The sequence below is a fragment of the Quercus lobata genome, chromosome 5 (genome assembly GCF_001633185.2).
Source record: "Quercus lobata isolate SW786 chromosome 5, ValleyOak3.0 Primary Assembly, whole genome shotgun sequence".
In the NCBI taxonomy this organism is placed as follows: Eukaryota; Viridiplantae; Streptophyta; class Magnoliopsida; order Fagales; family Fagaceae; genus Quercus; species Quercus lobata.
This window is the reverse complement of record NC_044908.1, coordinates 48723626-48748793: the sequence shown is the minus strand read 5'-3', so window position 1 is coordinate 48748793 and position 25168 is coordinate 48723626. Positions and strand designations below refer to the sequence as shown.

Below are 25168 nucleotides of genomic sequence, written 5' to 3'. Positions count from 1 at the left end.
CCCATAACACAATATACGTTAACAATAGTTGCTGCTCTTCAAGACATTGACTGTGAACTGAGACAATGTTTTTGTAGAGGAACATAGGGAGTGTGGTGATCAATAATAGCAATGAGAAGTGTGAGAAACTCATTAGGGGCAGCTGTGAAGGACACTTGTGAGACTAGTTGAAGAAAAAATCCACTTTATAACTCACTAGAGGGTCCATAAGCTTGACTTTTGGCGTGCGGGTTTGCTCTTGTTTAGTTGCACAGAGGTTGCAAGAAGTGCAAACAAAAAACAGTAATACGCGCGATTGAAGAACAAATGATAAATAACAAGTCTGCTTACTGGGTCTTCCTAGCAATTACTTATCAACATTGGTCTTTCTATAATAGCGTGTTTTTTGGATTTGGAAAAAATGGAAGAAGACAAATGAAATGGAATAAAAATGTTCTCATATTTGGATATTTAGTGAGGAGAAAAGTCGTGTGAAATGGAAGAAAATAAGCCCTAATTATACTCTTCCAAAAATAGTCAGATTCGGGGGATTCTATAATCTAAAATATACAGCATACTATTCTTGTGACTCAACAGCATTTTCTAATCTCCTATATGGAAAGAATTTGGGTTCAAGTTCCTCTCCACCTCTTGTTTTAAGCATATATACATTGTATAAACAAATATCTAGTGCCCAAAACTCACATTTTTACGGGGACTAAGATAGGTCAATGTAAATAGAAGAACTTCAAGTTCCTCTCCCTCTCTTGTTTTAAGCATAAATACATTGTATAGGCAAATATCTAGTGCCAAAAACTCTCATTTCTACGGGGACTAAGATAGGTTAATGTAGATAGTCTTACTCCCAATTTTTTGGAAATGCTGATTTCCAAACTCAAACTTGCCCCAAAATATAGCATAGTCTTCATGAACCCTAATTTCTCAACATATTCTTTTAAGTTTTAATTAAAAAGTTAAATAATAAGTTAGTGTCAATTTTATTTTTAATCTCATCGTTTCTTTTCTTTATAACTAAAATTCGTTTACCATGCCAAACATCAAATGAGGACCGTGTTACAAAATTTTCATTTAAAACTTGTTTTTTTCTTTTCTTTTCTCGTTTTTTAAGAAATATTGTGTAGTTTTCCAAATTTTCAGTTTCCAAATAAAATATAGAAAATAAAAAATATTAATGAATAAGTAAAACAAATACATTCATATCAATTTTTGAATGAAGGTAAAATGTAAGTATAGAATCTATACTATAGATAGCAAGAGTCTTGAATTTCTGAGCTATAAGGTTCTCTTCTTTATTAGGAAGAGCCATAAATCAAACCTCTCTCATTGTCGAATTATCAAAAAAATAGAAACGTAACTATAGTTAAATGGTTTTTCTTTTCATCCATCTTCTCTATCAAACAAGGAAATTTGATATTCATTTTTATCTTTCCACCTTCCATCTCCCTGCCAAATATCCGAACGTCTAGAATAAAGCACTACAATTTCTTTTCTCCCACTTTTTTATACCTTCTATTTCTCTTTCTAGCTTTTCATTTTTCCTCTCATTTTTATTTTATTTTTATTTTCTCTATCCTTTCACTTTTTAATCTCAATCCTTTTTATAGTTGATTTTTTGAAAAGCTCAATCTTGATTGGCTAAAATTCCGTCTTATATTGCAGTCAAATGCTTAAAATTGAGAAGGTTTAATTTTATTAGTCCTTGGGTGAATTAATAAAAATCAACACAATAATTGGTTTATATTGATTCCAAGTTCATTTTAAAAAAATTAAATAAATAAATAGTACACCCTTACTTTGGCTAAAATCCGGTCTTATGTTGAACCATAACTTTGGCTAGAGTTCATTTAAAAAATAATAATAATAATAATACTTTAGCAAAAGTTTGATCAAAATTTCCCGAATTTTTCTTGGGTTGTGTTTGGCAATATGTAAAATGTTTTTCGAGTCTAAATATTTTCAATTGAAAATATTTTCCATAAAGGAAAACATTTTCTGCTTTTTGATTGTGTTGTGAAAATTATACCGGAAAATTATTTCTTGAGTTTGGTATTGGATGTAAAAAAATCTATTTCAAAAAATGTAAGCCCAAGCCAGCCACCAACCACCAACACCAAGGACAAGCACAACCCACCACCACCCACACAAAATCCAGATCGGAAAGAGGGAAAAAACCGCCTCATTGCTCCGTTGCCATCACCACCCATAGAAAATCCACCACTACCTATTCAAAACCCACCAAAACACCACTACCTACACCACCACAACAACAACAAAATCAAAGTTCAAAGAAAAAGAAAATCAGACTCAAAGGGCACTTGAGTGAAGGCACTAGATTGGTGACATGCAATGTCCGATCTGACCTCGATTGGTAGGAGAGAAAGAGAGAGAAGGTAGATCAGCAAATGGTGACGACAAGATCGAGTGGAGATGGGTTGGTCAAAGGTGGGTTTGAGAGACAGATTCTTGTATATTAGGTTTGAGAGAGATGAAGGAGAAGAGATTGAAAATGGAAGAGAAGAGGAGATGAGGAAGAAGAGAGAAAAGAGAGGAAGCAAGGGAGAACTCACCGACACGTGGATGGAGATGGGCAACGTGATTTGGGTTTGGTCCGAAGCTTGAAGATGGGTCTCTTGGGTGTGTCTTTCTTCTAACGCTTTCTCTCTCTTCGAGTGTGTGAGTCTAGAAATAGAATGAAGGTAAAATGGATGTGTAAAATGTTTTACAGGTCAGTTGGGGGTATTTTACGGTTAATTGAAAATTATTTTCAATTTAACCAAATTTTCATGTGCACCCCAAACACATCAAGTTGTAAAATAATTTCCTAATTCTATTTACACCCGAATCAAACGCAGCCTTAGTGTCAAAATTATTTATTGAAAATTTTTCAAAGCCTTTTTTTGGGACTCAAATACTTCAATTATCATTATCATATGAATATTCAGTCTCCAAATTCCTTAGGCAACTCAAGGCTCCTTCCTCTATTACATCAAAAGAAAATAGAAAAAGCTTCTAGAGATAATGTGTTTTTGGGTGATGACCAACTGAATTTGCATGTGAGTGACTTGATTGATAGTACAACAATACAATAGGATAGGGAAAAGATCTTTGATCTCTTTGTTTATCAAACTAGAAAAGAAATACTAGCCATTCCTTTGTCCATGACTGCCTCTCGGGACAAGCTAATATGGAAGGAAAATTCAGCAAAGTTGTTTACAGTGAAGTCTGCATATCAGGTTGCTTTAAAGCTAAAGGAAAAAAATCGGGTTGAGCACTCTAGAGCAGTAACTGATCGGGCTCTCTGGAAAAAAACTGGACTCTTAAGACTCCTCCTAAGGTTAAGATGTTTGTGTGGTGCGCCTGCTCAAATATTTTACATACAAGAGAAAACTTGCATGGGAGAAAAATGAAAATTGACCCCCAATGTGAAATATGCTGCCAGAAACCTGAATCCATTGGTCATCTTCTTTGGGAATGTCCCTTAGCAAGGAATGTATGGGCACTTTACCGAGGGAAAATCCAAAAATGTTCGAATGCAGAACAAGACTTCTTTGCACTCTTTAGGATGATGGCAAATAGGCTTACACAGATGGAGTTGGACAGATGGGCAACGATATCGCGGGCATTATGGAATGCTAGAAATAAATTCTATTTTGAGAAGGTCCAACAACATCCTAAAGCTATATTGGAAGGGGCAATTGGCTATTTGGAAGAATATCAGAGATTATGTGTAGCAATGGGGAACCATTAATAATGTTTTTGAACCTTGTTATAATTTGTTGTGTGTTGTTCTGGTATTTAGTATAGTTCTCCAACAGTTTTGCAATTATGCACATGTGCTGTGAGATTGGAAGGGGCAATTGGCTTCTTGGAAGAGTATTAAAGATTATGTACAATAATGGGAGTTTTTTTTAACCTTGTTATAATTTGTTGGAGGCTGTTCTGGTATTTGATGTACTTCTCTAGCAGCTCTGAAATTATGCACATGTGCTGTGAATTTGGAAATGGCAATTGACTTGGAAGAGTATTAATGATTATGTGCAGTAATGGGGTTGTTTTTGTATGCTAATCTGGTATTTAGTAATGCTGAAACTCTGCACCTGTGCTGTGATATTGGAAGGGGCAATTGGCTTGGAAGAGTATTAAAGATTATGTGCAGTAATGGGGTTGTTTGTATGCTGGTCTAGTCTTTAGCAATGCGTATATAGTAATGATGAAACTACACACTTGTGCCGTGATATTGGAAGGGGCAATGGAGAACCATTAATTCTATTTTGAATATTGTTATAATTTGTTGTGTGTTGTTGTGGTATTTTTTATTTTGATGTATTTTTTTCTACTAGGCTTGGAGTTTATGCGCTTGTGCTGTGATGGCTATGGTGCTGTACCTTTATACTTTTATATAAATAAAAGTTTCTATCTTTATCTCAAAAAAAAAAAAAAAAAAAAAAAAAACTCCAGTCATAAAATTATTAACGTTTAAATAAATTGCATGACTCATTAATTAGGTCATGCAATTAAAATTTTTCTTCATTTTTTACTTATAGTTCTCCAACAATTAGCTTCTAAAAAACACTAAGTCAAATGAATTTTTTGGGATTAACAAATTAAAAAGAAAACTGTATCCTGTTTATAAAAATATAAAACCATGTTTAACTTTTGGGATTAACAATCTATATAAAAATAAAATATATATATATATAAAAAAAAGCAGTATTCTATCTACAAAAATATAAAACCATGTTTAATTTTATGAGAAAAGTTAACCGATGTTCTAATGATATTAGTTTAGAAAATATTTTGTAAACTTTTTATGGGGGAAAAAAAAAACAATTAAATTTTTTATGACTTTTTATATTTCTCATAAAAATTGCATCAAAATTTTCCTGAAATTATTATATACAATTGTTATAAAAACACCGATTCTAAATTTATTTAACTTATCTAAGACTATATGTTTACATCTAATTTTCCATGTACAGTCATCTTATATGGTAGATTATAATTGATTCCTTAACACTTTTACCGTCAACATATAACTAGCAATAGGTGTGAAATTGGTTTTATAGTTGTCAAATTTTACAAAAAAAATTTCTTTTTTCTAAAAAACTGCAACCAAACTACACTACCAATTACAGGTTGTTTTTATGTTTCTCAAAAAAAAAAAAAAAAAAATTACAGGTTGTTTTCGACCGTTGGGTGACTTGTCACCGATTTTAACGGACTTAGGAATAGTCAAAGAGTCACAAAGTTCAAATAAAAGAGGCTGCTACTATCACTTTCGAGTGAGCCGCGTGGGAATCACTCTCACCAATAATTGTAACTGACAAATGCATTTAATCGCACGAAAATTATTGCACTTTCGGTGAAAACCGCCCACTGTTTTTTCCCGAAAGGACCACACTATCCTCGTCGATCAACCTAAAATGTCAGATAAAAGGGATATTTTAGTCAATCAAAAATAACAACCAATGAATGACAATAATGTCAACAAGGTCAGTCCAAAAATTACTGTAGCAAATCACGAAGTTCATTCTTCTATTCTTAAATGATTATAGTTACTGTCCACTCTACTCTTGTTTTACCCAAGTTTGATGGTTTTGTTTGGCTTTGTTGTTGTTGTTTATTTCTCATGGATGGTCCATGGGTCATTGAGAGCTTAGACTCTCTTTGGTTCTTCACCAACATTTTTGCATCAAAGAACGAGTCTTTGGATTCAGCCAGTGATGGAATTGACACACAAGAACATGTCAATGATGAGCCTTCCAAAGAAGAATCATCCGAACCCATTTCTCCAATCCTTCAAAACCAGCCAGATGAGTTGCCAAATGATGAGAATTTGGACCCAATGTGCACCAAATGTGGTGAATTTGCTGATGAAATTGAACCCCAGATGGCCAATCATGTTGAAGATGAAGTGATCGAGCTCAAAATGTCAGCTGAGAAGGAAGAGAGAAGGAAGACAAGGAGAAGAAGCAGCAAGAGAGGGTTGAGTCATAGGAAAGAGATTCTTGGAGAGCTTGATTTGTGCCTTGATGTGGAGGAAGTTTCTATGTTTTCAATGTTTAAGGAAACATGTGGGTATCAGAATCAGAGTTTTGGAGATCAACATCGAAGTAAGAATCTGATGCCATCATTCAAAGATAATGTGGCCATGAAAGAGCATCTCAAGTATTGGGCTTATGCAGTTGCCTGTACTGTCAGATAAACCAATTTGAAGGTGGGGACTAGCTCTCTTAACTTAGCATAGGATTGCGTCTCATGGTCACGGACTTACTCTCTAATTTAACCCTTTCTTCTCTCCTTTTTCTCTTGCTTTGTTTCAAATTAGACTAAATTAGGTAATATGGGATGCTCATGACAGTGTATTGATCTGTGTAAGAATTTGGCTTGATCTAGTTAATCCAACAAAGTTACAAATTTCCTCTTCCTTTTATTTGTTTATTTGTTCATTTTTTTTTTTTAAATTATATAATTTGTGTGGATATTATACGGTGGTAGTGGCAATGTGGCATTTTAAGAGCAGCATACAATACAAGCATATTTCAGTTGTACAAGAAATGGCATGATTTTTGCATATGGAATTTATGATTCAATTAATGCAAGCATATTTTAGTTGTACAAGAAATGGCATGATTTTTGCATATGGAATTTATGATTCAATTAATGGAGACAGTAACAAATTCAAAAATTCAATTTCAAGCGAATGGAGAAAAACACTAATATAAAGAAATAATTTCATTTTCCCGCTGAAGGGAAAGGAAAAAAAAAATCGAATCATTGATTTTATAGACTAATCAAAATGAATTGGGACTAAGAATTCTGAAAGTTGACCCAAAATTTTGCCTTGTCTCCTTGTTACTGAAACCTGAAGATCTTAATATTCAATCTGTCATGTTAGATTTTTGAAGTTGGAATTATTCTACCTTTTAGCTCATAAAAATGAATAATCCACCTATTGTATACTTTCTTTTGGAACGAAAATTAGAATTCCAATCCCAGACTATCAAATCATATAAAATAAAATAAAATAAAAAAGCCTAATTCTTGAATATATATTAATCCACATATGATTGAATTAGCTCATACATGAATCATTTACCCTATTCCAACTACGTGACATTGATTTCATTTTCACCCACCCATTTCTAAGAGAATCTATCTCTTATAGTATAAATTATATGAATTGTGGATTTATCTCTCACATTGTATTAGCTTCTCACAAGGTATGGCTCGCACACCACATACTATATATGAGAGGAAATTGTGCATATATCCAAATCATTGAATCCTATGAATCAAAAATGACATTCGAACTATCCCCCCCCCCCCCCCCCCAAAAAAAAAAAATCCTCCACCTAGTGAAAGTCAAAATAATATACATGAGATAAATATTGCTTTCCTCACGATGATTCTCTCCTTCAAGCTTTCTATTTCACTAGCATTTCCTTGCCAAATGTGAACACTACAAAACTAGTGCCTCAATTTTAGTTCTTCTATTTGGATTTCAAGTTTTCAACCAAGACTTACTCTAGTTCAGTTACACAGAGTCATAATTAGTTCCACCCCTATTGAATGCTAGGATTGCCTACCAAGAGTGAAGCCGTGAATTTATTTAAACAATTGAGTAATGGTTCTAAACTGCTAATACATTAATCAACACAAACCCCACACCAGCAGTTATATATATAAACGACATCAAGTTTACCATTTTGTTAATGTTATACCACTTAATAACATTTTATAAAATTAAGATTTTAAAAATAGATTACTTATTCTCATTTTTCTTAATATGAATATTAAGTTTCTTGTTAATTGGAAGTTGGACACTAGTATTCACTTACCTTCAGTAATGAACACTTAAGGTTTATTTGGTTCGAGGGGTGGAAAAATGGGAGGATAGAAAAGTTAGATCATAAAAGAGATTTTGTTTTCTCTCTTATGTGTTTAGTTTGGAAGCTGAAAAAGTGGTGGGGTGAAAAACTTATTTGTTTAGTTGGAAAGAAATGTGAGTAGATTGAAAATGAAGTTTGCATAAAATTACTCTCATGCTCCAATTACATAATATAAAAAATAATTTCCTTACAATCATTAAAAACAAAAATACTTATTATCAATTAAAATTAAAAGAATAATATCCTATATAAATTAACATGTCATTAATATTGTAATAATATTTTATTTTCTTTGTTATTTTATTTATATATAACAATTCGAGGTGCCTTCTTTAAAATAAAAATAAATAAATAAGTGAAAGCCACTATCTACATCTACATATATCTAAAAGCTGAAGCGTAGCATTTATTGTTGCTACGCTCCAATTAAGCCATGTCAACGTCATGTCATTATTTATTTTCTTTCTTTCATTTTTATTTTTTGATTTATTGATTGACATTTATTGAATATCTCCTTAGATTCAGGTGTTACTTTATCTCCAATTCTACTATGTGTCTCTCCATTAAGGTAGGGTTTGGATTGGGCGTCTAGGTTTACAAAAGCGCATTTTCTCTTTTCTTTTCTTTTTTCTTTTTTTTTTTTAAGCTGTAGTTATTGACTTTCAGAAACAAAATTCACTGTTTATGAACAGTGCATTCATTGTTTATGAACAGTGCACTGTGCATGCCATGTTCACGCATTTAAAAATATTAAAAATGGGTCCCAAGGTACTATTCACACATTTAAAAATTATTCTACTATAGTGTTTTCAGTTTTTAGTTTTTAGTTTTCAGTTTTAGCAACAATAAGTTCAATCCAAATGGACCGTAACACAAACTCTTCAAATGCCGCTATTATATGGAATTTTGATAGTCACCGATAGATTGTAACTTCTTCACCTCCTCACCTCTCATTTCTTTCTTTATAAATTATCAGTTGTTCTCTCTCCACAAATTGATCGGTATGGCCTTCAATGGGATAGTTTCTTGAGTGTTTTAACTGTTCTTTCTATCATGACTCAAGTATGTCTGCCAAAACCCAATCAAATGAGTGCAAGAGACAAAGAATGACTCTAAAGCTTGCAGATGCAACTGAAGCACATGAGTGGCAAACATTAGTAGCCTAGGGGTATGAACTCAAAAAGAGTTTTGTTATTTTTATTATTCTTATTATTTATTTATTTCCATCTCATTACTTGAAAAAAAAATCTAATTCAATTTTGGGATTTCATAATGAATAAGTTTGAGTTTTCACGGCCTTAAAACTATTCAAATATATTTTTTTCTTTTTCAAAATTGATTCGAGTTTGGCATTTGATCATGTTTGTTATAAATTGCTTTATGGTTTCTCTTCTCTAGGCTGCAAGAATGTTGCTCTCAATATGTTTGCGATAATATTCTTCTATTTAATAATTAACTTCAATGTGATGTTTTCATTTTGGCCTTTGTTTTATAGTAAGAGTGTTATTTATTTTCACCAAAGAAAATTTGCTTTAATTTCTCTTTTTCCTGTCATTTTATATGATGAACTAAATTTCTTTTTTATCTCTATTCCATTTGTCCACTCATTGGCTGATGTCAACAATCAAGCCTCGCAATCACTGGAAGCTTTTTATTCTATTGAAGATCTTACCAATCAATTGGTAATCATTCTATTCTTAGAAACTTTTGAAGGAAGGGGAATAAATATTTTTTTTTTCTTGGGTGGTGCTTGATAATTTGCTTTTAATGGTTCAATACACATCAGTTATTTTAGATTTCCTTTTTCTTATATTAATATTTTGTTGTTTATTACTTAATTGGACTGTTTGGTGACACAAAAATTGTGAAAATGGAAGAGAAAAGAGAGTAGAGTTTGAATCCTTTTTTTTTTTTGGTAGGGAACTTGGGGTCTAACAATTTTTTTAAAAAAATTATCTTAATTTTTTAAATGAAACTTAAATTCTTCAAAGTATATCAATTTAAGTAGACTGCTGTGTTGTGGCTGAAATTTTTGTGTTTTGGACCTTAGTTGGCCTGTTTGGTTGATGAATAACTTTGTGGATTGTTTAGCTTTTGAGAAATTGTTTGGGATTTTAGGAGTGATAAAATTCAAAAAAATGAATTCCTTTTAAATTCCATTTGCATCTAGCTTTAGACTAATTGTTGTGTGGATGGAAAAATTAATTGGTTCTTGATTATTGAATATCTATCTATATATAATATTTTGTACATGAACAATAGTTGGGTTTGTAGTTTTAGATTTTGGATTATGTAATTTTTTTCAACAACTTGATTTTCTTTTTAGAATTTTCTCCTCTTAAATATCTAGAATACCATGTACATGAGTATTAGACAAAACTTAACAATACTACTATATGCTGAGTTTTAAATTTTGAATTTTACTATTTCTTTCATTATTAAACACAGTATGATATAGCTGACGTGATCCAATAAAGGCAAAAAAAAAACTACTATTTTTGGTGCATAGCAACTGATACAATTTGATACTTTTCTATAGCCATTTAAAGTTCATGAGCTGGAATGCTAATAGTTATCTTCTTCGGGGCTAGAACAATTGGCCGAGCTCAACAAGTTTGCCACCAACTTTGACCACGTGTTGGAAAATTTTTATAAAATTATTATTATTGATTAAATGGTCATTTAAGTGGAAAGATCAAATTAATTTATTTTTCATATCCTTCTCATCAGTTTTCTTTTTAACCAAATTATGAGATTTGTAAATTACTTTCTATTTAAAAATTAATTTCATATATACAGTGATATAATGCATGGTTTAATTGTTTTTTACCACAAACTTAAAGGCTTAATTAGGTAGAAGCTTTTGAAATCATAGAATTGAATGTCATGCGTTAACTACTTTTATGATAGACGTTTTGAATTCTTTAAATTCATAAACATTACCTATACAACTATGAAACAACTAGTAGAAAAAGCTATAATGCGATAAAAATATGGACTTAATTTGGTAAGGCTACGTTTGACCACAATATTATATGGATGTACGTGGTCAGGTGAGTAAGATAGAATATATATATATGCCCATGTTCTTAACCCACTTACAATTTGTATACACACTATTTGTATTTGCACTATTTTAATTCTTTGTGGGAATTCAAAATATTGATAAAATGAATGTAATGGCAAGTGGGTGATTTGTATATGGACACATTAATAAATGTGTGTGGTGGACTGGACATGGGTGGAATCAAGGGCACATTATTGTTTAACAATTTGGTATTTGACGAAAATTGGTATAAGTGAGGGTCTATTATAAATTTGATTGTTTTTCTTAAATAAGGTTTTTTTAAAAAATATTTTATTTATTTACTTTATTGTAAATAAAGCTTTGTACATGATGATTCTAACCTGTTAAACCTCACTTTAGTTTTTTTTTTTTTTTTTTTTTTTTTTTTTTTTTTTTTGCTGGTCTTATCATTTTTTAGTTGGCAACTAATTCAATTTTTGAGGTGAACAAAGATGAATAGATTATCTTCAATTAATAAATTATGGATTATATCATATTATAAAATAATTATATATTCTTACGCATCGTGTGAGTCTATGACTAGTTTGTTATAAATTAAAATCCCACTGTTGATAAAAATAAATAAATAAATAAAACAAATAGCCAAAACATGCAAAGGCAATTGTTTGACTAAAAAGAAAAACTTTGAAAAAAAAAGAAGAAGACAACAACGACAACACAACGTGATCATAATAGACACAGTAGAGAGGTAGGGGCAAAATTGATTTTTGGCTGTCATAATGATTTCTCTTTTGTTTTATCTTCAATTTTCAGAGAAAATACTTAGACTCCACCAATGATCTTTCCACAAATCCACTTAATTAAACACCAATTTTTTTTTCCCCTCGCCATTTTCTTTCATTTTTTTCAATTCTTCCTAAAATCCACCCAATCAAACGGACCTTAATGCCAACAAAGTTATTTTTCTCGAGTCTAAGGTAACCAATTGAACCAAGGCCATGAGAAATGCTTCTCTAAAAGGGAATCCACTTTCCCAATTTGAGGATTTAGGACAAACAATATTAAATGTTGATTGAGTCCTTTATTTGGAGTAAGAAATAGTGTTGGGTTTGTGCATTTCATGGATCCAAAATTTTTCCAATTCGACATGTTGATTTGGCCAAATGTAAGGGCCATATTTATAGGTTGTGAGATTAATTTCTGGTATATGATGCTTAAAGGGTTGGGTTATCAATGCATTGCATTATGGGCTTTGGGATTTGTCTCTTTATTATTATTAGGTAATTATTTTCATTTGCCCGAAAGATGTGCAAAAACTAGCATCTTAACAGGTTTCATCGATAGGTAGTAATGAATCTTCAACTCTAAACGAAATACACCATACCCTTTTTTTTTTCTTTTTTCTTTTGGAGCTAAAATACACCATTACATAGGATCAACATAAAGAGAGCAAAAAAGGGAAACAAATCTATATGCAGATTATCAACAACAAAAAAGATGGGGGAAAGAAGAAGGATATACCGGTACCAGACAGATACCATAGTAGTTGTTGGTTTCTTGGTCCTAGACATTAATTTAAATCTAACTAAACATTAAGAATTCCTTAGTACACCAATTAAGATAAGGTCAATGAGATACTCCTCAGTTACAAGCAAATTTTTTTTTTTTTTTTTTTTCTTTGAGTTAAAGAATTTACCAAATGTTATTGTTTTATTGCGCATCGAAATCTGCACTCTGCAGCCGACGATGGTGGAAAATTTCACTAATGAGGACAGAGTCCAACATAAATAGGAGCTTCTCAGTCATTTCAATAAATAAATATAGCAATATATTTCTCAAAAAAAAAAAAAGGTTTATCTTTTGGTTGGCAAAATCAACATTATTTTTGTCAAAGCAACCTTTGAACGGCCCAATGCCATTGAAGAGGTCCCATTTGATAGGTTTTAAAATATGTGACGACCAAGTAGTGGTTAAACCGGTTAAGGCATTTGGTTCACCTCATTAAATAAAAAAAAGTGACAAGTTGAACAATTACCAAGTTTTTGCAAAAATATAGACCGCTTCTCCCATTCCTCTCTATAAATAGAAATTTCAATATTGCTATGTTTCTCATCCCTCACTCAACCTAGAATAGTATACCATATAAGATAGAGATAACCTCCTCAAATATAATGAAAGGTGTTTCTTTCCTTGCGACTGTGGCCATTTTGGCCTTGGCATCCTCCTTTGTTTCTGCCTATGATCCTAGTCCTTTGCAGGACTTCTGTGTCGCAATTAACGACATCAAATCTGGTGGTATGTATAAAACACACTCTCAATATTATTAGCAGTAGTAGTATTATCAATCAAGTTCTTTAGAATTTATTATAAGTTCTTTTATGCCCCAAAGGTTTTTTTTCCCCTACATGACATGTTACAGCACATTGTTACACTAACGTCTTATGTGCAACAATAACTAACTTTTCTTTCTTTGTGTAGTGTTCTTGAATGGAAAATTTTGCAAGGATCCTGCAATGGTCTCAGCAAATGATTTTTTCTTCTCCGGACTTAATATTCCCGGAAACACTGGAAACAAAGTCGGATCAAATGTCACCCTAGTGAATGTCGATAAATTAGCAGGTCTCAACACTCTAGGCATATCTTTGGCTCGCCTTGACTTTGCACCATATGGCCTGAATCCTCCTCACACTCACCCTCGTGGCACTGAGCTTTTTGTAGTCATTGAGGGTACTTTCTTAGTTGGATTTGTCACATCCAACCCAAACAAACTCTTCACCAAAGTTCTAAACAAGGGAGATGTCTTTGTATTCCCAATTGGTCTCATTCACTTCCAATTCAACATAGGGAAGACTGTTGGTCTTGCCTTTGCTGGTCTCAGCAGCCAAAATCCTGGGGTGATCACCATAGCAAACGCAGTCTTTGGATCTGTTCCTCCCATCAATCCTGATGTTCTCATCAAGGCCTTCCAACTAGACAAGAATGTAGTTGAATATCTTCAAAAAGCATTCGCGCCAAACTAGAATTATGAAAAATCTATGAAATAGTGAGGGTGAACCACTATAAAATTTGAATAACATTTGTTTGGTTTTCCTTATTGTAATGTCATTTGAATAATTATTATCAAATAAAATGGTTTCTTCTAATGACTTTTATGTATCATTGTGTCATTTGCAAGGCAATACAATTTGTGCAAGACTAGATCTAGATTACACCTTGGATCCAAGACGTTTGAAACCACAAATGTCTGTACTATTATATATAAATGGAACACTATTGTATTAAGAATAGTCAAAAAAAAAAAAAAAATCATTTTAAAAATTGGCAAGCCATGTTGAGGGTTCGGTTGTACCTATTTTATGTCCAAAAACCATTCCTAAAGGTAACGTTGAAGATTTTTTTTTTTTTCAAAGGGGAAGAGGAGTTTAAATCTTAGATATCTTTGTTGGAAATACTAAGATATGCTAGTTGAGATACAAGGCTCTTGGCATTGAAGAAATATTTTTGAGTACTCTTGAAATAGTATGAGTATGGACATTTGTGTTGTATTCATATGAAAGAAATATGGAAATGAATTATACATGGTAAAGAAATGTTATATTTAAGCAGTTAAATAAAATTATTCTTTTATGCCCTATTTTTGATTTAGAAAATAATGGGAAAAATATACAAAACTCTTTGTGGTGGTCAACCTGTGCATAAGTAAGGTGATGTTAACGGATAAAGATTTCATATTGTGCATGCCGACTATCAAACTAATTGCAAATAAATTCAATTACCATTGAGTTTTCATATCAATTAATCATTTTTCATGTAAGAGGTATACTTGAGTCATATCAAATATTAACTTACATGTTAAAGTATTAGTTGTAGACACTTCATTTTGTACCTGTTAAGAAAATTTGGTCCCCAGCCCCAATAATGAGCTTGACATATGTCAACCAATGCATTATGATGTCATCACGGTTCGATCTTAGTTCGATCTCAAAAACCTTGAACCTCTTCTTTTTACGGTTCAATAAATGATCCAGATCTGAAAACCTTGATTGTGTGTTGCATATTGCATCAAGTATGAGCTCAATCGTGTCACACATACTCCAAGTTCTTTCGAGAGTTTTTTCAATGTGTCCAAGTCAAAGCAGATGCGGAATGACTCTCTAACCCTCCAATCCCCCTCTCCTATTTTTTTCCCTTTGCTAGCTTCTTCACGCATGGGCTTGGCCTAGAAAGAAGTACCATAAGTATTCTGACTTTCGGCCCAGACATGGGCCCCAGGCTTACTAGGGTTAAATTTTTGGTGGGCCCAGTTCGGCCGATTTGGTAGGCTATGTAATGGGCAAAAATGGCCCATTAGCATTAATTTTTGAAATATTTAGCAACAGAGCACTGTTTCGGAAATAATTAGGGAAATACCACTTTTTCCGAAAACGCCGCTATAGGGCCCGAAAACGTCACTATAGGGCTTAAAAAACGCCACTATAGGGCCCCTTGAACCTGTTATGGGGACTTATAAAAAAAATTTTGCAGGAAAACGCCGCTATAGGGCCCAAAAACGTCACTATAGGGCTTAAAAACGCTACTATAGGGCCCCTTGAAACTGTTATGGGACTTGCAAAAAAATTTTGCAGGAAAACGCCGCTATAGGACCCAAAAACGTCACTATAGGGCTTAAAAACGCCACTATAGAGCCCCTTGAACCTGTTATGGGACTTATAAAAAAAATTTTCAGGAAAACGCCGCTATAGGCCCGAAAAAGTGGTAGATTGCTATATAGTTCGGAAACAGTGTTTCTGAGCAAATTATTTCCAAAATTGATGGTAATGGGCCATTTTTGCCCTATGTAATGGGTATTTTAGTTGGGTTTCATGGATCCAAATTTTTTCCAATTCGACATGTTGATTTTGCCAAATGTAAGGGCCATATTTATAGGTTGTGAGATTAATTTCTGGCATTTGATGCTTAAAGGGTTGGGTTATTAATGCATTGCATTATGGGCTTTGGGATTTGTCTCATTATTATTATTATTAGGCAATTATTTTCATTTTCCCGAAAGATGTGCAAAAACTAGCATCTTAACAGGTTTCATCTATAAGTAGTAATGAATCTTCAACTCTAAACGAAATCGAAATACACCATACCCTTTTTTTTTTTTTTTTTTTTTGGAGCTAAAATACACCATAACATGGGATCAACATAAAGAGAGCAAAAAAGGGAAACAAATCTTATGCAGATTATCAACAACAAAAAAGAGGGGGGAAAGAAGGCGGATATACCAGACAGATACCATAGTAGTTGTTTGTTTTTTTTTTTTTTTTTGGCTGAATATAGTAGTTGTTGGCTAGTGGCTACTTGGTCCTAGACATTAATTTAAATCTAACCATTAAGAAGTCTTTAGTACACACCAAATAAGATAAGGTCAATGAGATACTCCACAGTTGCAAGCAATTTGAGTTAAAGAATTAACGCAAATGGTATTGTTTTGTTGCGCATCGAAAGCTGCAGCCAACGACGGAGGAAAATTTAACTAAAGAGGACAGAGTCCAACATGAATAGGACTAGGAAATTCTCAGTCATTTCAATAAATATATATATATATATATATTATCAAAATCAGGTTTATTTCTTGGTTGGCAAAATCAACATTATTTTTGTCAAAGCAACCTTTAAACTACACAATGCCACTGAAGAGGTCCCATTTGATAGGTTTTAAAATATGTGACGACAAGTAGTGGTTAAACCGGTAATGAAATTTGGTTCACCTAATTAAATAAAAAAATGTGACAGAGTTGAACAATTAGCAAGTTTTTGCAAAAATATAGACCGCTTCTCCCATTCCTCTCTATAAATAGAAATTTCAATATTGCTATGTTTCTCATCCCTCCCTCAACCAAGAATAGTATACCATATAAGATAGAGATAACCTCCTCAAATATAATGAAAGGTGTTTCTTTCCTTGCGACAGTGGCCATTTTGGCCTTGGCATCCTCTTTTGTTTCTGCCTATGATCCTAGTCCTTTGCAAGACTTCTGTGTCGCAATTAACGACATCAAATCTGGTGGTATGTATAAAACACACTCTCAATATTATTAGCAGTAGTAGTATTATCAATCAAGTTCTTTTGAATTTATTATAAGTTCTTACATTAATAAAATTATGCCCCAACGGTTTTTTCCCCCCTACATGACATGTTACAGTACATTGTTACACAAACGTCTTATTTGCAACAATAACTAACTTTTCTTTCTTTGGGTAGTGTTCGTGAATGGAAAATTTTGTAAGGACCCTGCAATGGTCTCAGCAAATGATTTTTTCTTCTCCGGACTTAATATTCCCGGAAACACTAGAAACAAAGTCGGATCAAATGTCACTCTAGTGAATGTCGATAAATTAGCAGGTCTCAACACTCTAGGCATATCTTTGGCTCGCCTTGACTTTGCACCATATGGCCTGAATCCTCCTCACACTCACCCTCGTGGCACTGAGCTTTTTGTAGTCATTGAGGGTACTTTCTTAGTTGGATTTGTCACATCCAACCCAAACAAACTCTTCACCAAAGTTCTAAACAAGGGAGATGTCTTTGTATTCCCAATTGGTCTCATTCACTTCCAATTTAACATAGGGGAGACTGTTGGTCTTGCCTTTGCTGGTCTCAGCAGCCAAAATCCTGGGGTGATCACCATAGCAAACGCAGTCTTCGGATCTGTTCCTCCCATCAATCCGGATGTTCTCATCAAGGCCTTCCAACTAGACAAGAATGTAGTTGAATATCTTCAAAAAGCATTCGCGCCAAACTAGAATTATGAAAAATCTATGAAATAGTGAGGGTGAACCACTATAAAATTTGAATAACATTTGTTTGGTTTTCCTTATTGTAATGTCATTTGAATAATTATTATCAAATAAAATGGTTTCTTCTGATGACTTTTATGTATCATTGTGTCATTTGCAAGGCAATACAATTTGTGCAAGACTAGATCTAGATTACACCTTGGATCCAAGACGTTTGAAACCACAAATGTCTGTACTATTATATATAAATGGAACACTATTGTATTAAGAATAGTCAAAAAAAAAAAAAAAATCATTTTAAAAATTGGCAAGCCATGTTGAGGGTTCGGTTGTACCTATTTTATGTCCAAAAACCATTCCTAAAGGTAACGTTGAAGATTTTTTTTTTTTTCAATGGGGAAGAGAAGTTTAAATCTTAGATATCTTTGTTGGAAATACTAAGATATGCTAGTTGAGATACAAGGCTCTTGGCATTGAAGAAATATTTTTGAGTACTCTTGAAATAGTATGAGTATGGACATTTGTGTTGTATTCATATGAAAGAAATATGGAAATGAATTATACATGGTAAAGAAATGTTATATTTAAGCAGTTAAATAAAATTATTCTTTTATGCCCTATTTTTTATTTAGAAAATAATGGGAAAAATATACAAAACTCTTTGTGGTGGTCAACCTGTGCGTAAGTAAGGTGATGTTAACGGATAAAGATTTCATATTGTGCATGCCGACTATCAAACTAATTGCAAATAAATTCAATTACCATTGAGTTTTCATATCAATTAATCATTTTTCATGTAAGAGGTATACTTGAGTCATATCAAATATTAACTTACATGTTAAAGTATTAGTTGTAGACACTTCATTTTGTACCTGTTAAGAAAATTTGGTCCCCAGCCCTAATAATGAGCTTGACATATGTCAATCAATGGTATTTAAAGAGTTCAAAATAATTTGGATGTAATCATAACTCAAAAGTGCTTAAATTACGTTGAAAACGATTCTGAAAATGAAATTTTCTCACTATTTTGACCATACCTTTTGATCCACAAATAATTTTTAAGTAAGGTTTATTTCAGTGGAAAGTAGACATCCTGGGCTTCAATATAGACACAAATTTTGAGTAAGGTTTATATTCTGTGAGTTAAGGTAGGCCTTCAAAACTATCAAATCAGGGTTTCTAAGGAGCATGCGTAGGCATGAATCATGCATGCACCATGCATGTGCAAGCCAATTTTTTGGGTTCTAGAACATCATTTTTAAGGGCCCAAAACATCATTCTTTGGTGTGAGCCGGCCCCTAGACCCTTGGAAATATCCAAAGACCATTAAAAAGCCTCGAAAACCCTAATTTTAACTTATAAATACTCATCTTATGTCTCCAATCAAAAGACTAGCTAGAGAGAGTGATTTTTTGGCCTCCAACTTCTCTAAAACCCTATTTTCTATTTTCAAAACCCTAAGGCAGTGCCTTAGCACATTTTTTACAAAATTAAAACCTCTCTTTAGTTTGTTCTAAGGCAAAAAGTTTGCTTTCAAACTTGTTTTCTAAAACCCTTTTCAAAACTTTTTGTTCTTGAGTTGTGATTACTAACAATTGTTGTGTTCTTTGATTATCTTTGTCTTCTTCATCTAACCTTTATGTTGTAGGCACTAAGGGGTTCATTAAACAATCTCAGAACTATAATTCTAAAGCAAGGAGAGTCTCTTTCTATGATTTCCCACTTTGCTACATAGGATTCACATGATTCTTTGTTTAATACTATATTAAGTGTTCTTACTTGTTTTAGTTGATTTTATGATCTTTTTTTGTTTATTAATCTGACTGTGGTTTAGTATATTTTGTTTTTGTTCTCTTTTGTTTCTTTAGTTCTCACATGATTCCTCTTAAGTTTGACATGTTTATTGAGTTAATGTTAGTTTAGTATAATTGTTTGTTTTGTTTCATGTTTGTTTGTTTATATTGATATTTTTTATATTTTCTTTATGTTAGTTTAGTGTTTAATGTTCTACTAGATTGTTTGATTTAAATGTTAATATCTTTGAATGATTAAATATGTAAAAATGTAATTTTTTTAATCTACACTAAAAAAATGCATATGCATCATCGAGTATGCATGTGCATGGTTCAACCATGCGTACGTATAGTTGAGTATGTGTGCGCACCCCAAATCCATATTAGGGAAAAATTCTTATTTTTGTTTATTTAGTTATTTTTCACATGATATTTGATTCTGTTTGACCATGTTTAGGTTAATTAATTGTGTTTAATTATTTTTCAGGTTTGTTTGGATCTATTTGCCATGTTTGATTTAGGCTGCGTTTGATTCGACTTCAAACGAATTCCGGAAATCAATTTCCGGAAAATGGAGCGTTTGGCTGTGACGGAAAACGTTATTTTCCGGAAATTGAATTCCGGTTGACCGAAATTTTCAGCCTTGACCACGGAAAATGAATTCTGTCTTTGTTTTCACTTCAAATGACTTCCGGAAAAAGAGAGAGAGAGAGAGAGAGAGAGAGAAAAGAGAGAGCCCAGTTCAGTGAGAGCCCAGATCAGAGAGAGAGAGGGACGATCGCGCCGACGAGCGGCGCGATCGACGATCGCGCCGCTCGTCCGACGATCGCACCGCGCCGACGAGCGGCGCGGTGCACGATCGCGATCGTCGATCGAGCGACGATCGCGATCGTCGATCGAGCGACGATCGCGATCGACGAGCACAGACGAGCGCGCTCGTCTCTCGTCGATCGACGATCGCGATCGACGAGCGCGCTCGTCCCTCGTCGATCGACGAGAGCGATCGACGAGCGCGTTCGTCGATCGCGATCGTCGATCGACGATCGCGATCGTTCGTCGATCGCGCTCGTCGATCGATCGCGATCGTTCGTCGATCGCGCTCGTCGATCGATCGCGATCGTTCGTCGATCGCGCTCGTCGATCGATCGCGATCGTTCGTCGATCGCGCTCGTCGATCGATCGCGATCGTCGATCGACGAGCGCCGCTCGTCGGACGCTCGTCGGACGCTCGTCGGACGAGCGTTTCGCCGGATTTGATGTATTTTCTGGGTTGTGGCTTGTGTGTTTTCTGGGTTTGTGTTTTCCTCCTTCTTTTCCAAACACTAGAAAATATTTTCCGAAAAATTTTTTGAAATACAACCAAACACACAAAAATATTTTCCTTTTCCGGAAATTAACATTTCCGGAAAATATGTATTTTCCAGAAAACGTTTTACGGCAACCAAACACAGCCTTATTCTATAATCTTTCCTTATGTGTGTGATTTTATTGTTATCTTTTCCCTTTTCTAATATGTTTGATTGTGTTTTATTTGTTTTATTTTATATTGTGATCTTTAATATGTTGTGATGTTATTTCCTTAAGAGCATGATGTATGTTCAAGTTAAGGATTAGAACTCTCTTAATAAAATCTTTAATTAAATATGGCCTAGTAATATAAAATGGAGGCCGGCCCACAAGCTAGGCAGTCTTAGGTGCTTAACAGCTTCTCAAGCCGTACCCAAAATTTAGACCCATAATTTGGCGTGCCGACCCATGCATGTAAGTGATTGGCCCAAAAGGCCCAATATGGTTCATAGAGCTAATCTAGATGACGACTCCACTTTTCTTTGCCATAGTCCACTCGACTAGGGCATACTCTCCATTGCGCCCACATTAGTAGAATTGAGATTTTGGTTCAAGAGCAAGATTAAGATAAAATATATAAGACAAAATTAATTCAAAAAAAAATTAATTCATAAAAAGTTAATTTATTAAACTAAATACTTGATTAGCATAGAAAATATAATGTAGATATAAGTTCTAATTTAATTTATTCATTCTTGGTTCAATTTATTTATTTATTTCAAGCTTAATGTGTTAGTATGATCATTGCTATGCCTAAACTACTTCATAATTTAAGTTGACTATAAATATATATATTTCAAACAAGTAATATATACATATATATATATATATATATGTGTGTGTGTGTGTGTGTGTGTGTGTGTATGTGTGTGTGTGTGTGTGTGTGTGTGTGTGTGTGTGTGTGTGAATGTGTGTGTGTATATAGCAAATGTTTTTTGTATAATCTTGTAGACACCCCATTTTCCTATATGCATTTAATGCTATTAAGTGGACAAATGGTAATTTCAAGCCTCAAGTGGTAAAAATGCCACTTTAGTTCCAATTTCTTCACAAAAGATAAATCTTGAAGTTATAATGATGAAAACAACTGGCCACTGGCCTCAATCAAATCACTAGAATAAAAGATATTATCAAGTCAAGTTTTAATGAATAATATACATCTATGTGGTTAAGTCTGATCATGTGTGATTATGAACAATTGATTTTGATTGGTCCCATGTGGATTTAATTTAAAATATATAACATTTCGTGTTCCTATTGATCAAGACTAAATATAATGGTGTAATTGCATGCACTTTATTAATCCGGATGTCAAAGTATTAATGATCCTTTAATTTTTGGTGAAATTAGTCTTTTAAAGGGATTGATTCAATGATAATCTGGGCATATTAATTCTGAAATGGTGTTAACGTTAAAAGGGAGTTAATTTGGGTCTATGAATGATAATTATACTACAAAACACATTTCAAAGAAATGGCCATTGCTTACTATTTCATGAATATCTCTCACATTACTATGAATTTATTATTGGGGTTTTAGTCATTGTATAGTAGATGTAGGGTGGCAGAAAGGAAAGCCCATCCCCGGGCTGGGCTTGGCCCATCCGGGGTTGAACCCCAACATAAAGGAAGGTTCATCTTGAGGCTGGGTCTAGCCTATCTAGGGCAAAAACCAGCCCGAATAAGACCCACCTTCACTAGGTGAGACGTAATTAGAAATGCCTTTCCTTGGCATGACTAAACATGCAGGCGAGGATCTATCTCTGTCGAGGATATAAAGTAGTGCCCTGGGAAATCCGCTAGATGAGCACAAGATTCGACGGCAAGTACAAGTTACTAAAAAATCTTCTCAATAACAGAGTTTGGGTCCCACTTTTGGCACACAACGAAACATGTTGAAAAAGTGATATAGAATTAAAGACCCACTCCGACCCTATAAGTGATGGGTCTTAAAGAAAGAGGTATAAAAAGGGATGGGAAAATCAGAGTAGGGGTTGGAACCAGAATTAGGGAGAGAAAAGCATGAAAATAGAAGGCAATCTCAGAGGTAAGAAGGTCTAACTTAGACCTAAAAAGGGTGAACTTAGGCACTTGGTAGCCTTCTCGGCTAGCCTTTCCAAAATAGGTCGTTATCAAAACACCATTTAGTCACCACCTTTTACCACAGGAATTTCTCTGGGACATCCCATTATGGGCTAAACCCAATCTAGAATACAAATTAATCGGGGGTTTGATCCCAACCAGCCTAGGGTTGTTGGGAAAACACCACCACATTAGACATTTGGAGTTTCAATTTGAGAACAAGAATAAATTAAGTCCGATAAGAAACATGTGGGATATGATTTATTAAATTTGTCCCTATTAGCTATATTTGGGAAGAATCGGGATTTTTAACCCTATGCTTGCACTCTACTCTCACCACCCAAGAAATTAATGCACCAAAGTCAACTCTCAATTAAATGCCATTTCTCCCTCCTTTAGAATACTCTTCCCCACACTATAAAAGGAGGTGGAATGCTTGTTCCAAAGAAATCCACTTCCTTAGAGCTCTTTATGAAGTAACAAAGAAAAGGTAATTTGGTGATTTGTTCCTCTTGGTCTTGTATAACTAGGAGGGTAAAAACTGGTCCTCCAAGTCTTGAGTTCTCAACTTGATACTTGACCTCACTTCTCCAAAGTTCTTATAGGAGTACTTTGATTCTCTTTTGGGATTTTAGAGGAAGTAACAAAGAAGCAAACCTTGTGATTTGGCCTCCTAGTTTTGCCATAATAGGACAAACCCCTGGATGAATTCTGACTATCGATTGGCCCAGCTGGGTTAAGAGCCCTAATTTTGCTTCGCCTTTACCCGATCTATAACTCTCTCCTTTCTACTCTCTCAGTCGCTCACTCACAAAGTCTCGACTCTGCTTTGACCTTGTCATCACAGACCCATGACGAGAGCTCTTCCTCCTTCTTGCCCCCAATAAGTCTCTCTAACTCTCACTCTCTATCTCGCTTGCCCTTGTTCTGAATCGGAACTGTCGAGCCAATTTTTTTTTCCTTCCCTTTTCGCCTTCCCTTCTCTCTGTTTTTTTGTTTTTGGATTTGAGGCCTTCGGCCCTTTGGCTCATGTTTGTATTGTTGTGGCTCCTTGTGTCTCTCTGACTCAAAGACGAGTATATATATATATATATATATATATATATATATATATATATTAGGGAAAGGAATTTGGCTTGCTCTAGTTAATCGAACAAAGTTAAATATTTCTCTTCTTTTAATTTGCCTATTTGTTCATTTTTTACTTTAATTATATAATTTGTGTGGACATTATCTGGTGGTAGTGGCAATGTGGCATTTTCAGAGTAGCATACAATGCAAGCATATTTCAGTTGTACAAGAAATGGCATGATTTATGCATATGGAATTTATGATTCAATTAATGGAGACAGTAACAAATTCCAAAATTCAATTTCAAGCGTATGAAGGAAAACACTAATATAAAGAAATAATTTCATTTTCTCGCTGAAGGGAAAGTAAAAAAAAACAATCGAACCATTGATTTTATAGACTAATCAAAATGAATTGGGACTAAGAATTCTGAAAGTTGGCCCAAAATTTTGCCTTTGTGGTCCTTCTTGTTACTGAAACCTGAAGATCTTAATATTCAATCTGTCATGTTAGATTTTTGAAGTTGGAAATATTCTACCTTTTAGCTCAATAAAATGAATAATCCACCTATTGTATACTTTCTATTGTAACGAAAATTAGAATTCCAATCCCAGACTATCAAATCATATAAAATAAAAAGCCTAATTCTTGAATGCATATTAATCCACATATAATTGAATTAGATCATACATGAATCATTTACCCTATTCATACTATGTGACATTGATTTCATTTCCACCCACCCACTTCTAGGAGAATCTATCTCTTATAGATAAATTATATGAATTGTGGATTTATCTCTCACAATGTATTAGCTTCTCACATGGTATGGCTCCCACACCACATACTATATATATGAGAGGAAATTATGCATTTATCCAAATCCTTGAATCCTATGAATCAAAAACGACATTCGAACTGTCCCAAAAAAAAAAAAAAAATCCTCTACCTAGTGAAAGTCAAAATAATATACATGAGATAAATATTGCTTTCCTCACGATGATTCTCTCCTTCAAGCTCTCTATTTCACTAGCATTTCTTTGCCAAATGTACACTACAAAACTAGTGCCTCAATTTTAGTTCTTCTATTTGGATTTCAAGTTTTCAACCAAGTCTTACTCTAATTCAGTTACACAGAATCATAATTAGTTCCACCCCTATTGAATGCTA

At 33.7% G+C, this 25168-nt stretch overlaps 3 protein-coding genes across 5 annotated transcripts; all 3 read left to right on the top strand.

Moving 5' to 3' along the window:
• The first annotated feature begins 5535 nt into the window (after nt 1–5535).
• On the top strand, nt 5536–6444 carry LOC115992527. The gene has a single exon (XM_031116731.1). The coding sequence runs from the start codon at nt 5546–5548 to the stop codon at nt 6203–6205; it is 660 nt and encodes a 219-aa protein (XP_030972591.1). The 5' UTR covers nt 5536–5545; the 3' UTR covers nt 6206–6444.
• Nucleotides 6445–13066: 6622 nt separating this feature from the next.
• Nucleotides 13067–13966, top strand: LOC115992331 (germin-like protein subfamily 1 member 16). Of its 3 annotated transcripts, XM_031116489.1 has the most exons (3): nt 13067–13215; nt 13399–13628; nt 13737–13966. In XM_031116489.1, exons 1-3 carry the CDS (start codon nt 13092–13094, stop codon nt 13938–13940), a joined length of 558 nt encoding a protein of 185 aa, XP_030972349.1. In that variant the 5' UTR covers nt 13067–13091; the 3' UTR covers nt 13941–13966. The 3 variants fall into 3 exon arrangements, with proteins under 3 accessions (XP_030972349.1, XP_030972348.1, XP_030972347.1); XM_031116488.1 differs by having other exon boundaries at nt 13067–13212; nt 13399–13966; XM_031116487.1 differs by having other exon boundaries at nt 13399–13966.
• A 2860-nt stretch (nt 13967–16826) lies between these two features.
• LOC115992371 (germin-like protein subfamily 1 member 7) lies at nt 16827–17738 on the top strand. Its single transcript, XM_031116551.1, has 2 exons — nt 16827–16975; nt 17171–17738. The coding sequence occupies exons 1-2, from the start codon at nt 16852–16854 to the stop codon at nt 17710–17712; spliced, it is 666 nt and encodes a 221-aa protein (XP_030972411.1). The 5' UTR covers nt 16827–16851; the 3' UTR covers nt 17713–17738.
• The last annotated feature ends 7430 nt before the right edge of the window (nt 17739–25168 follow it).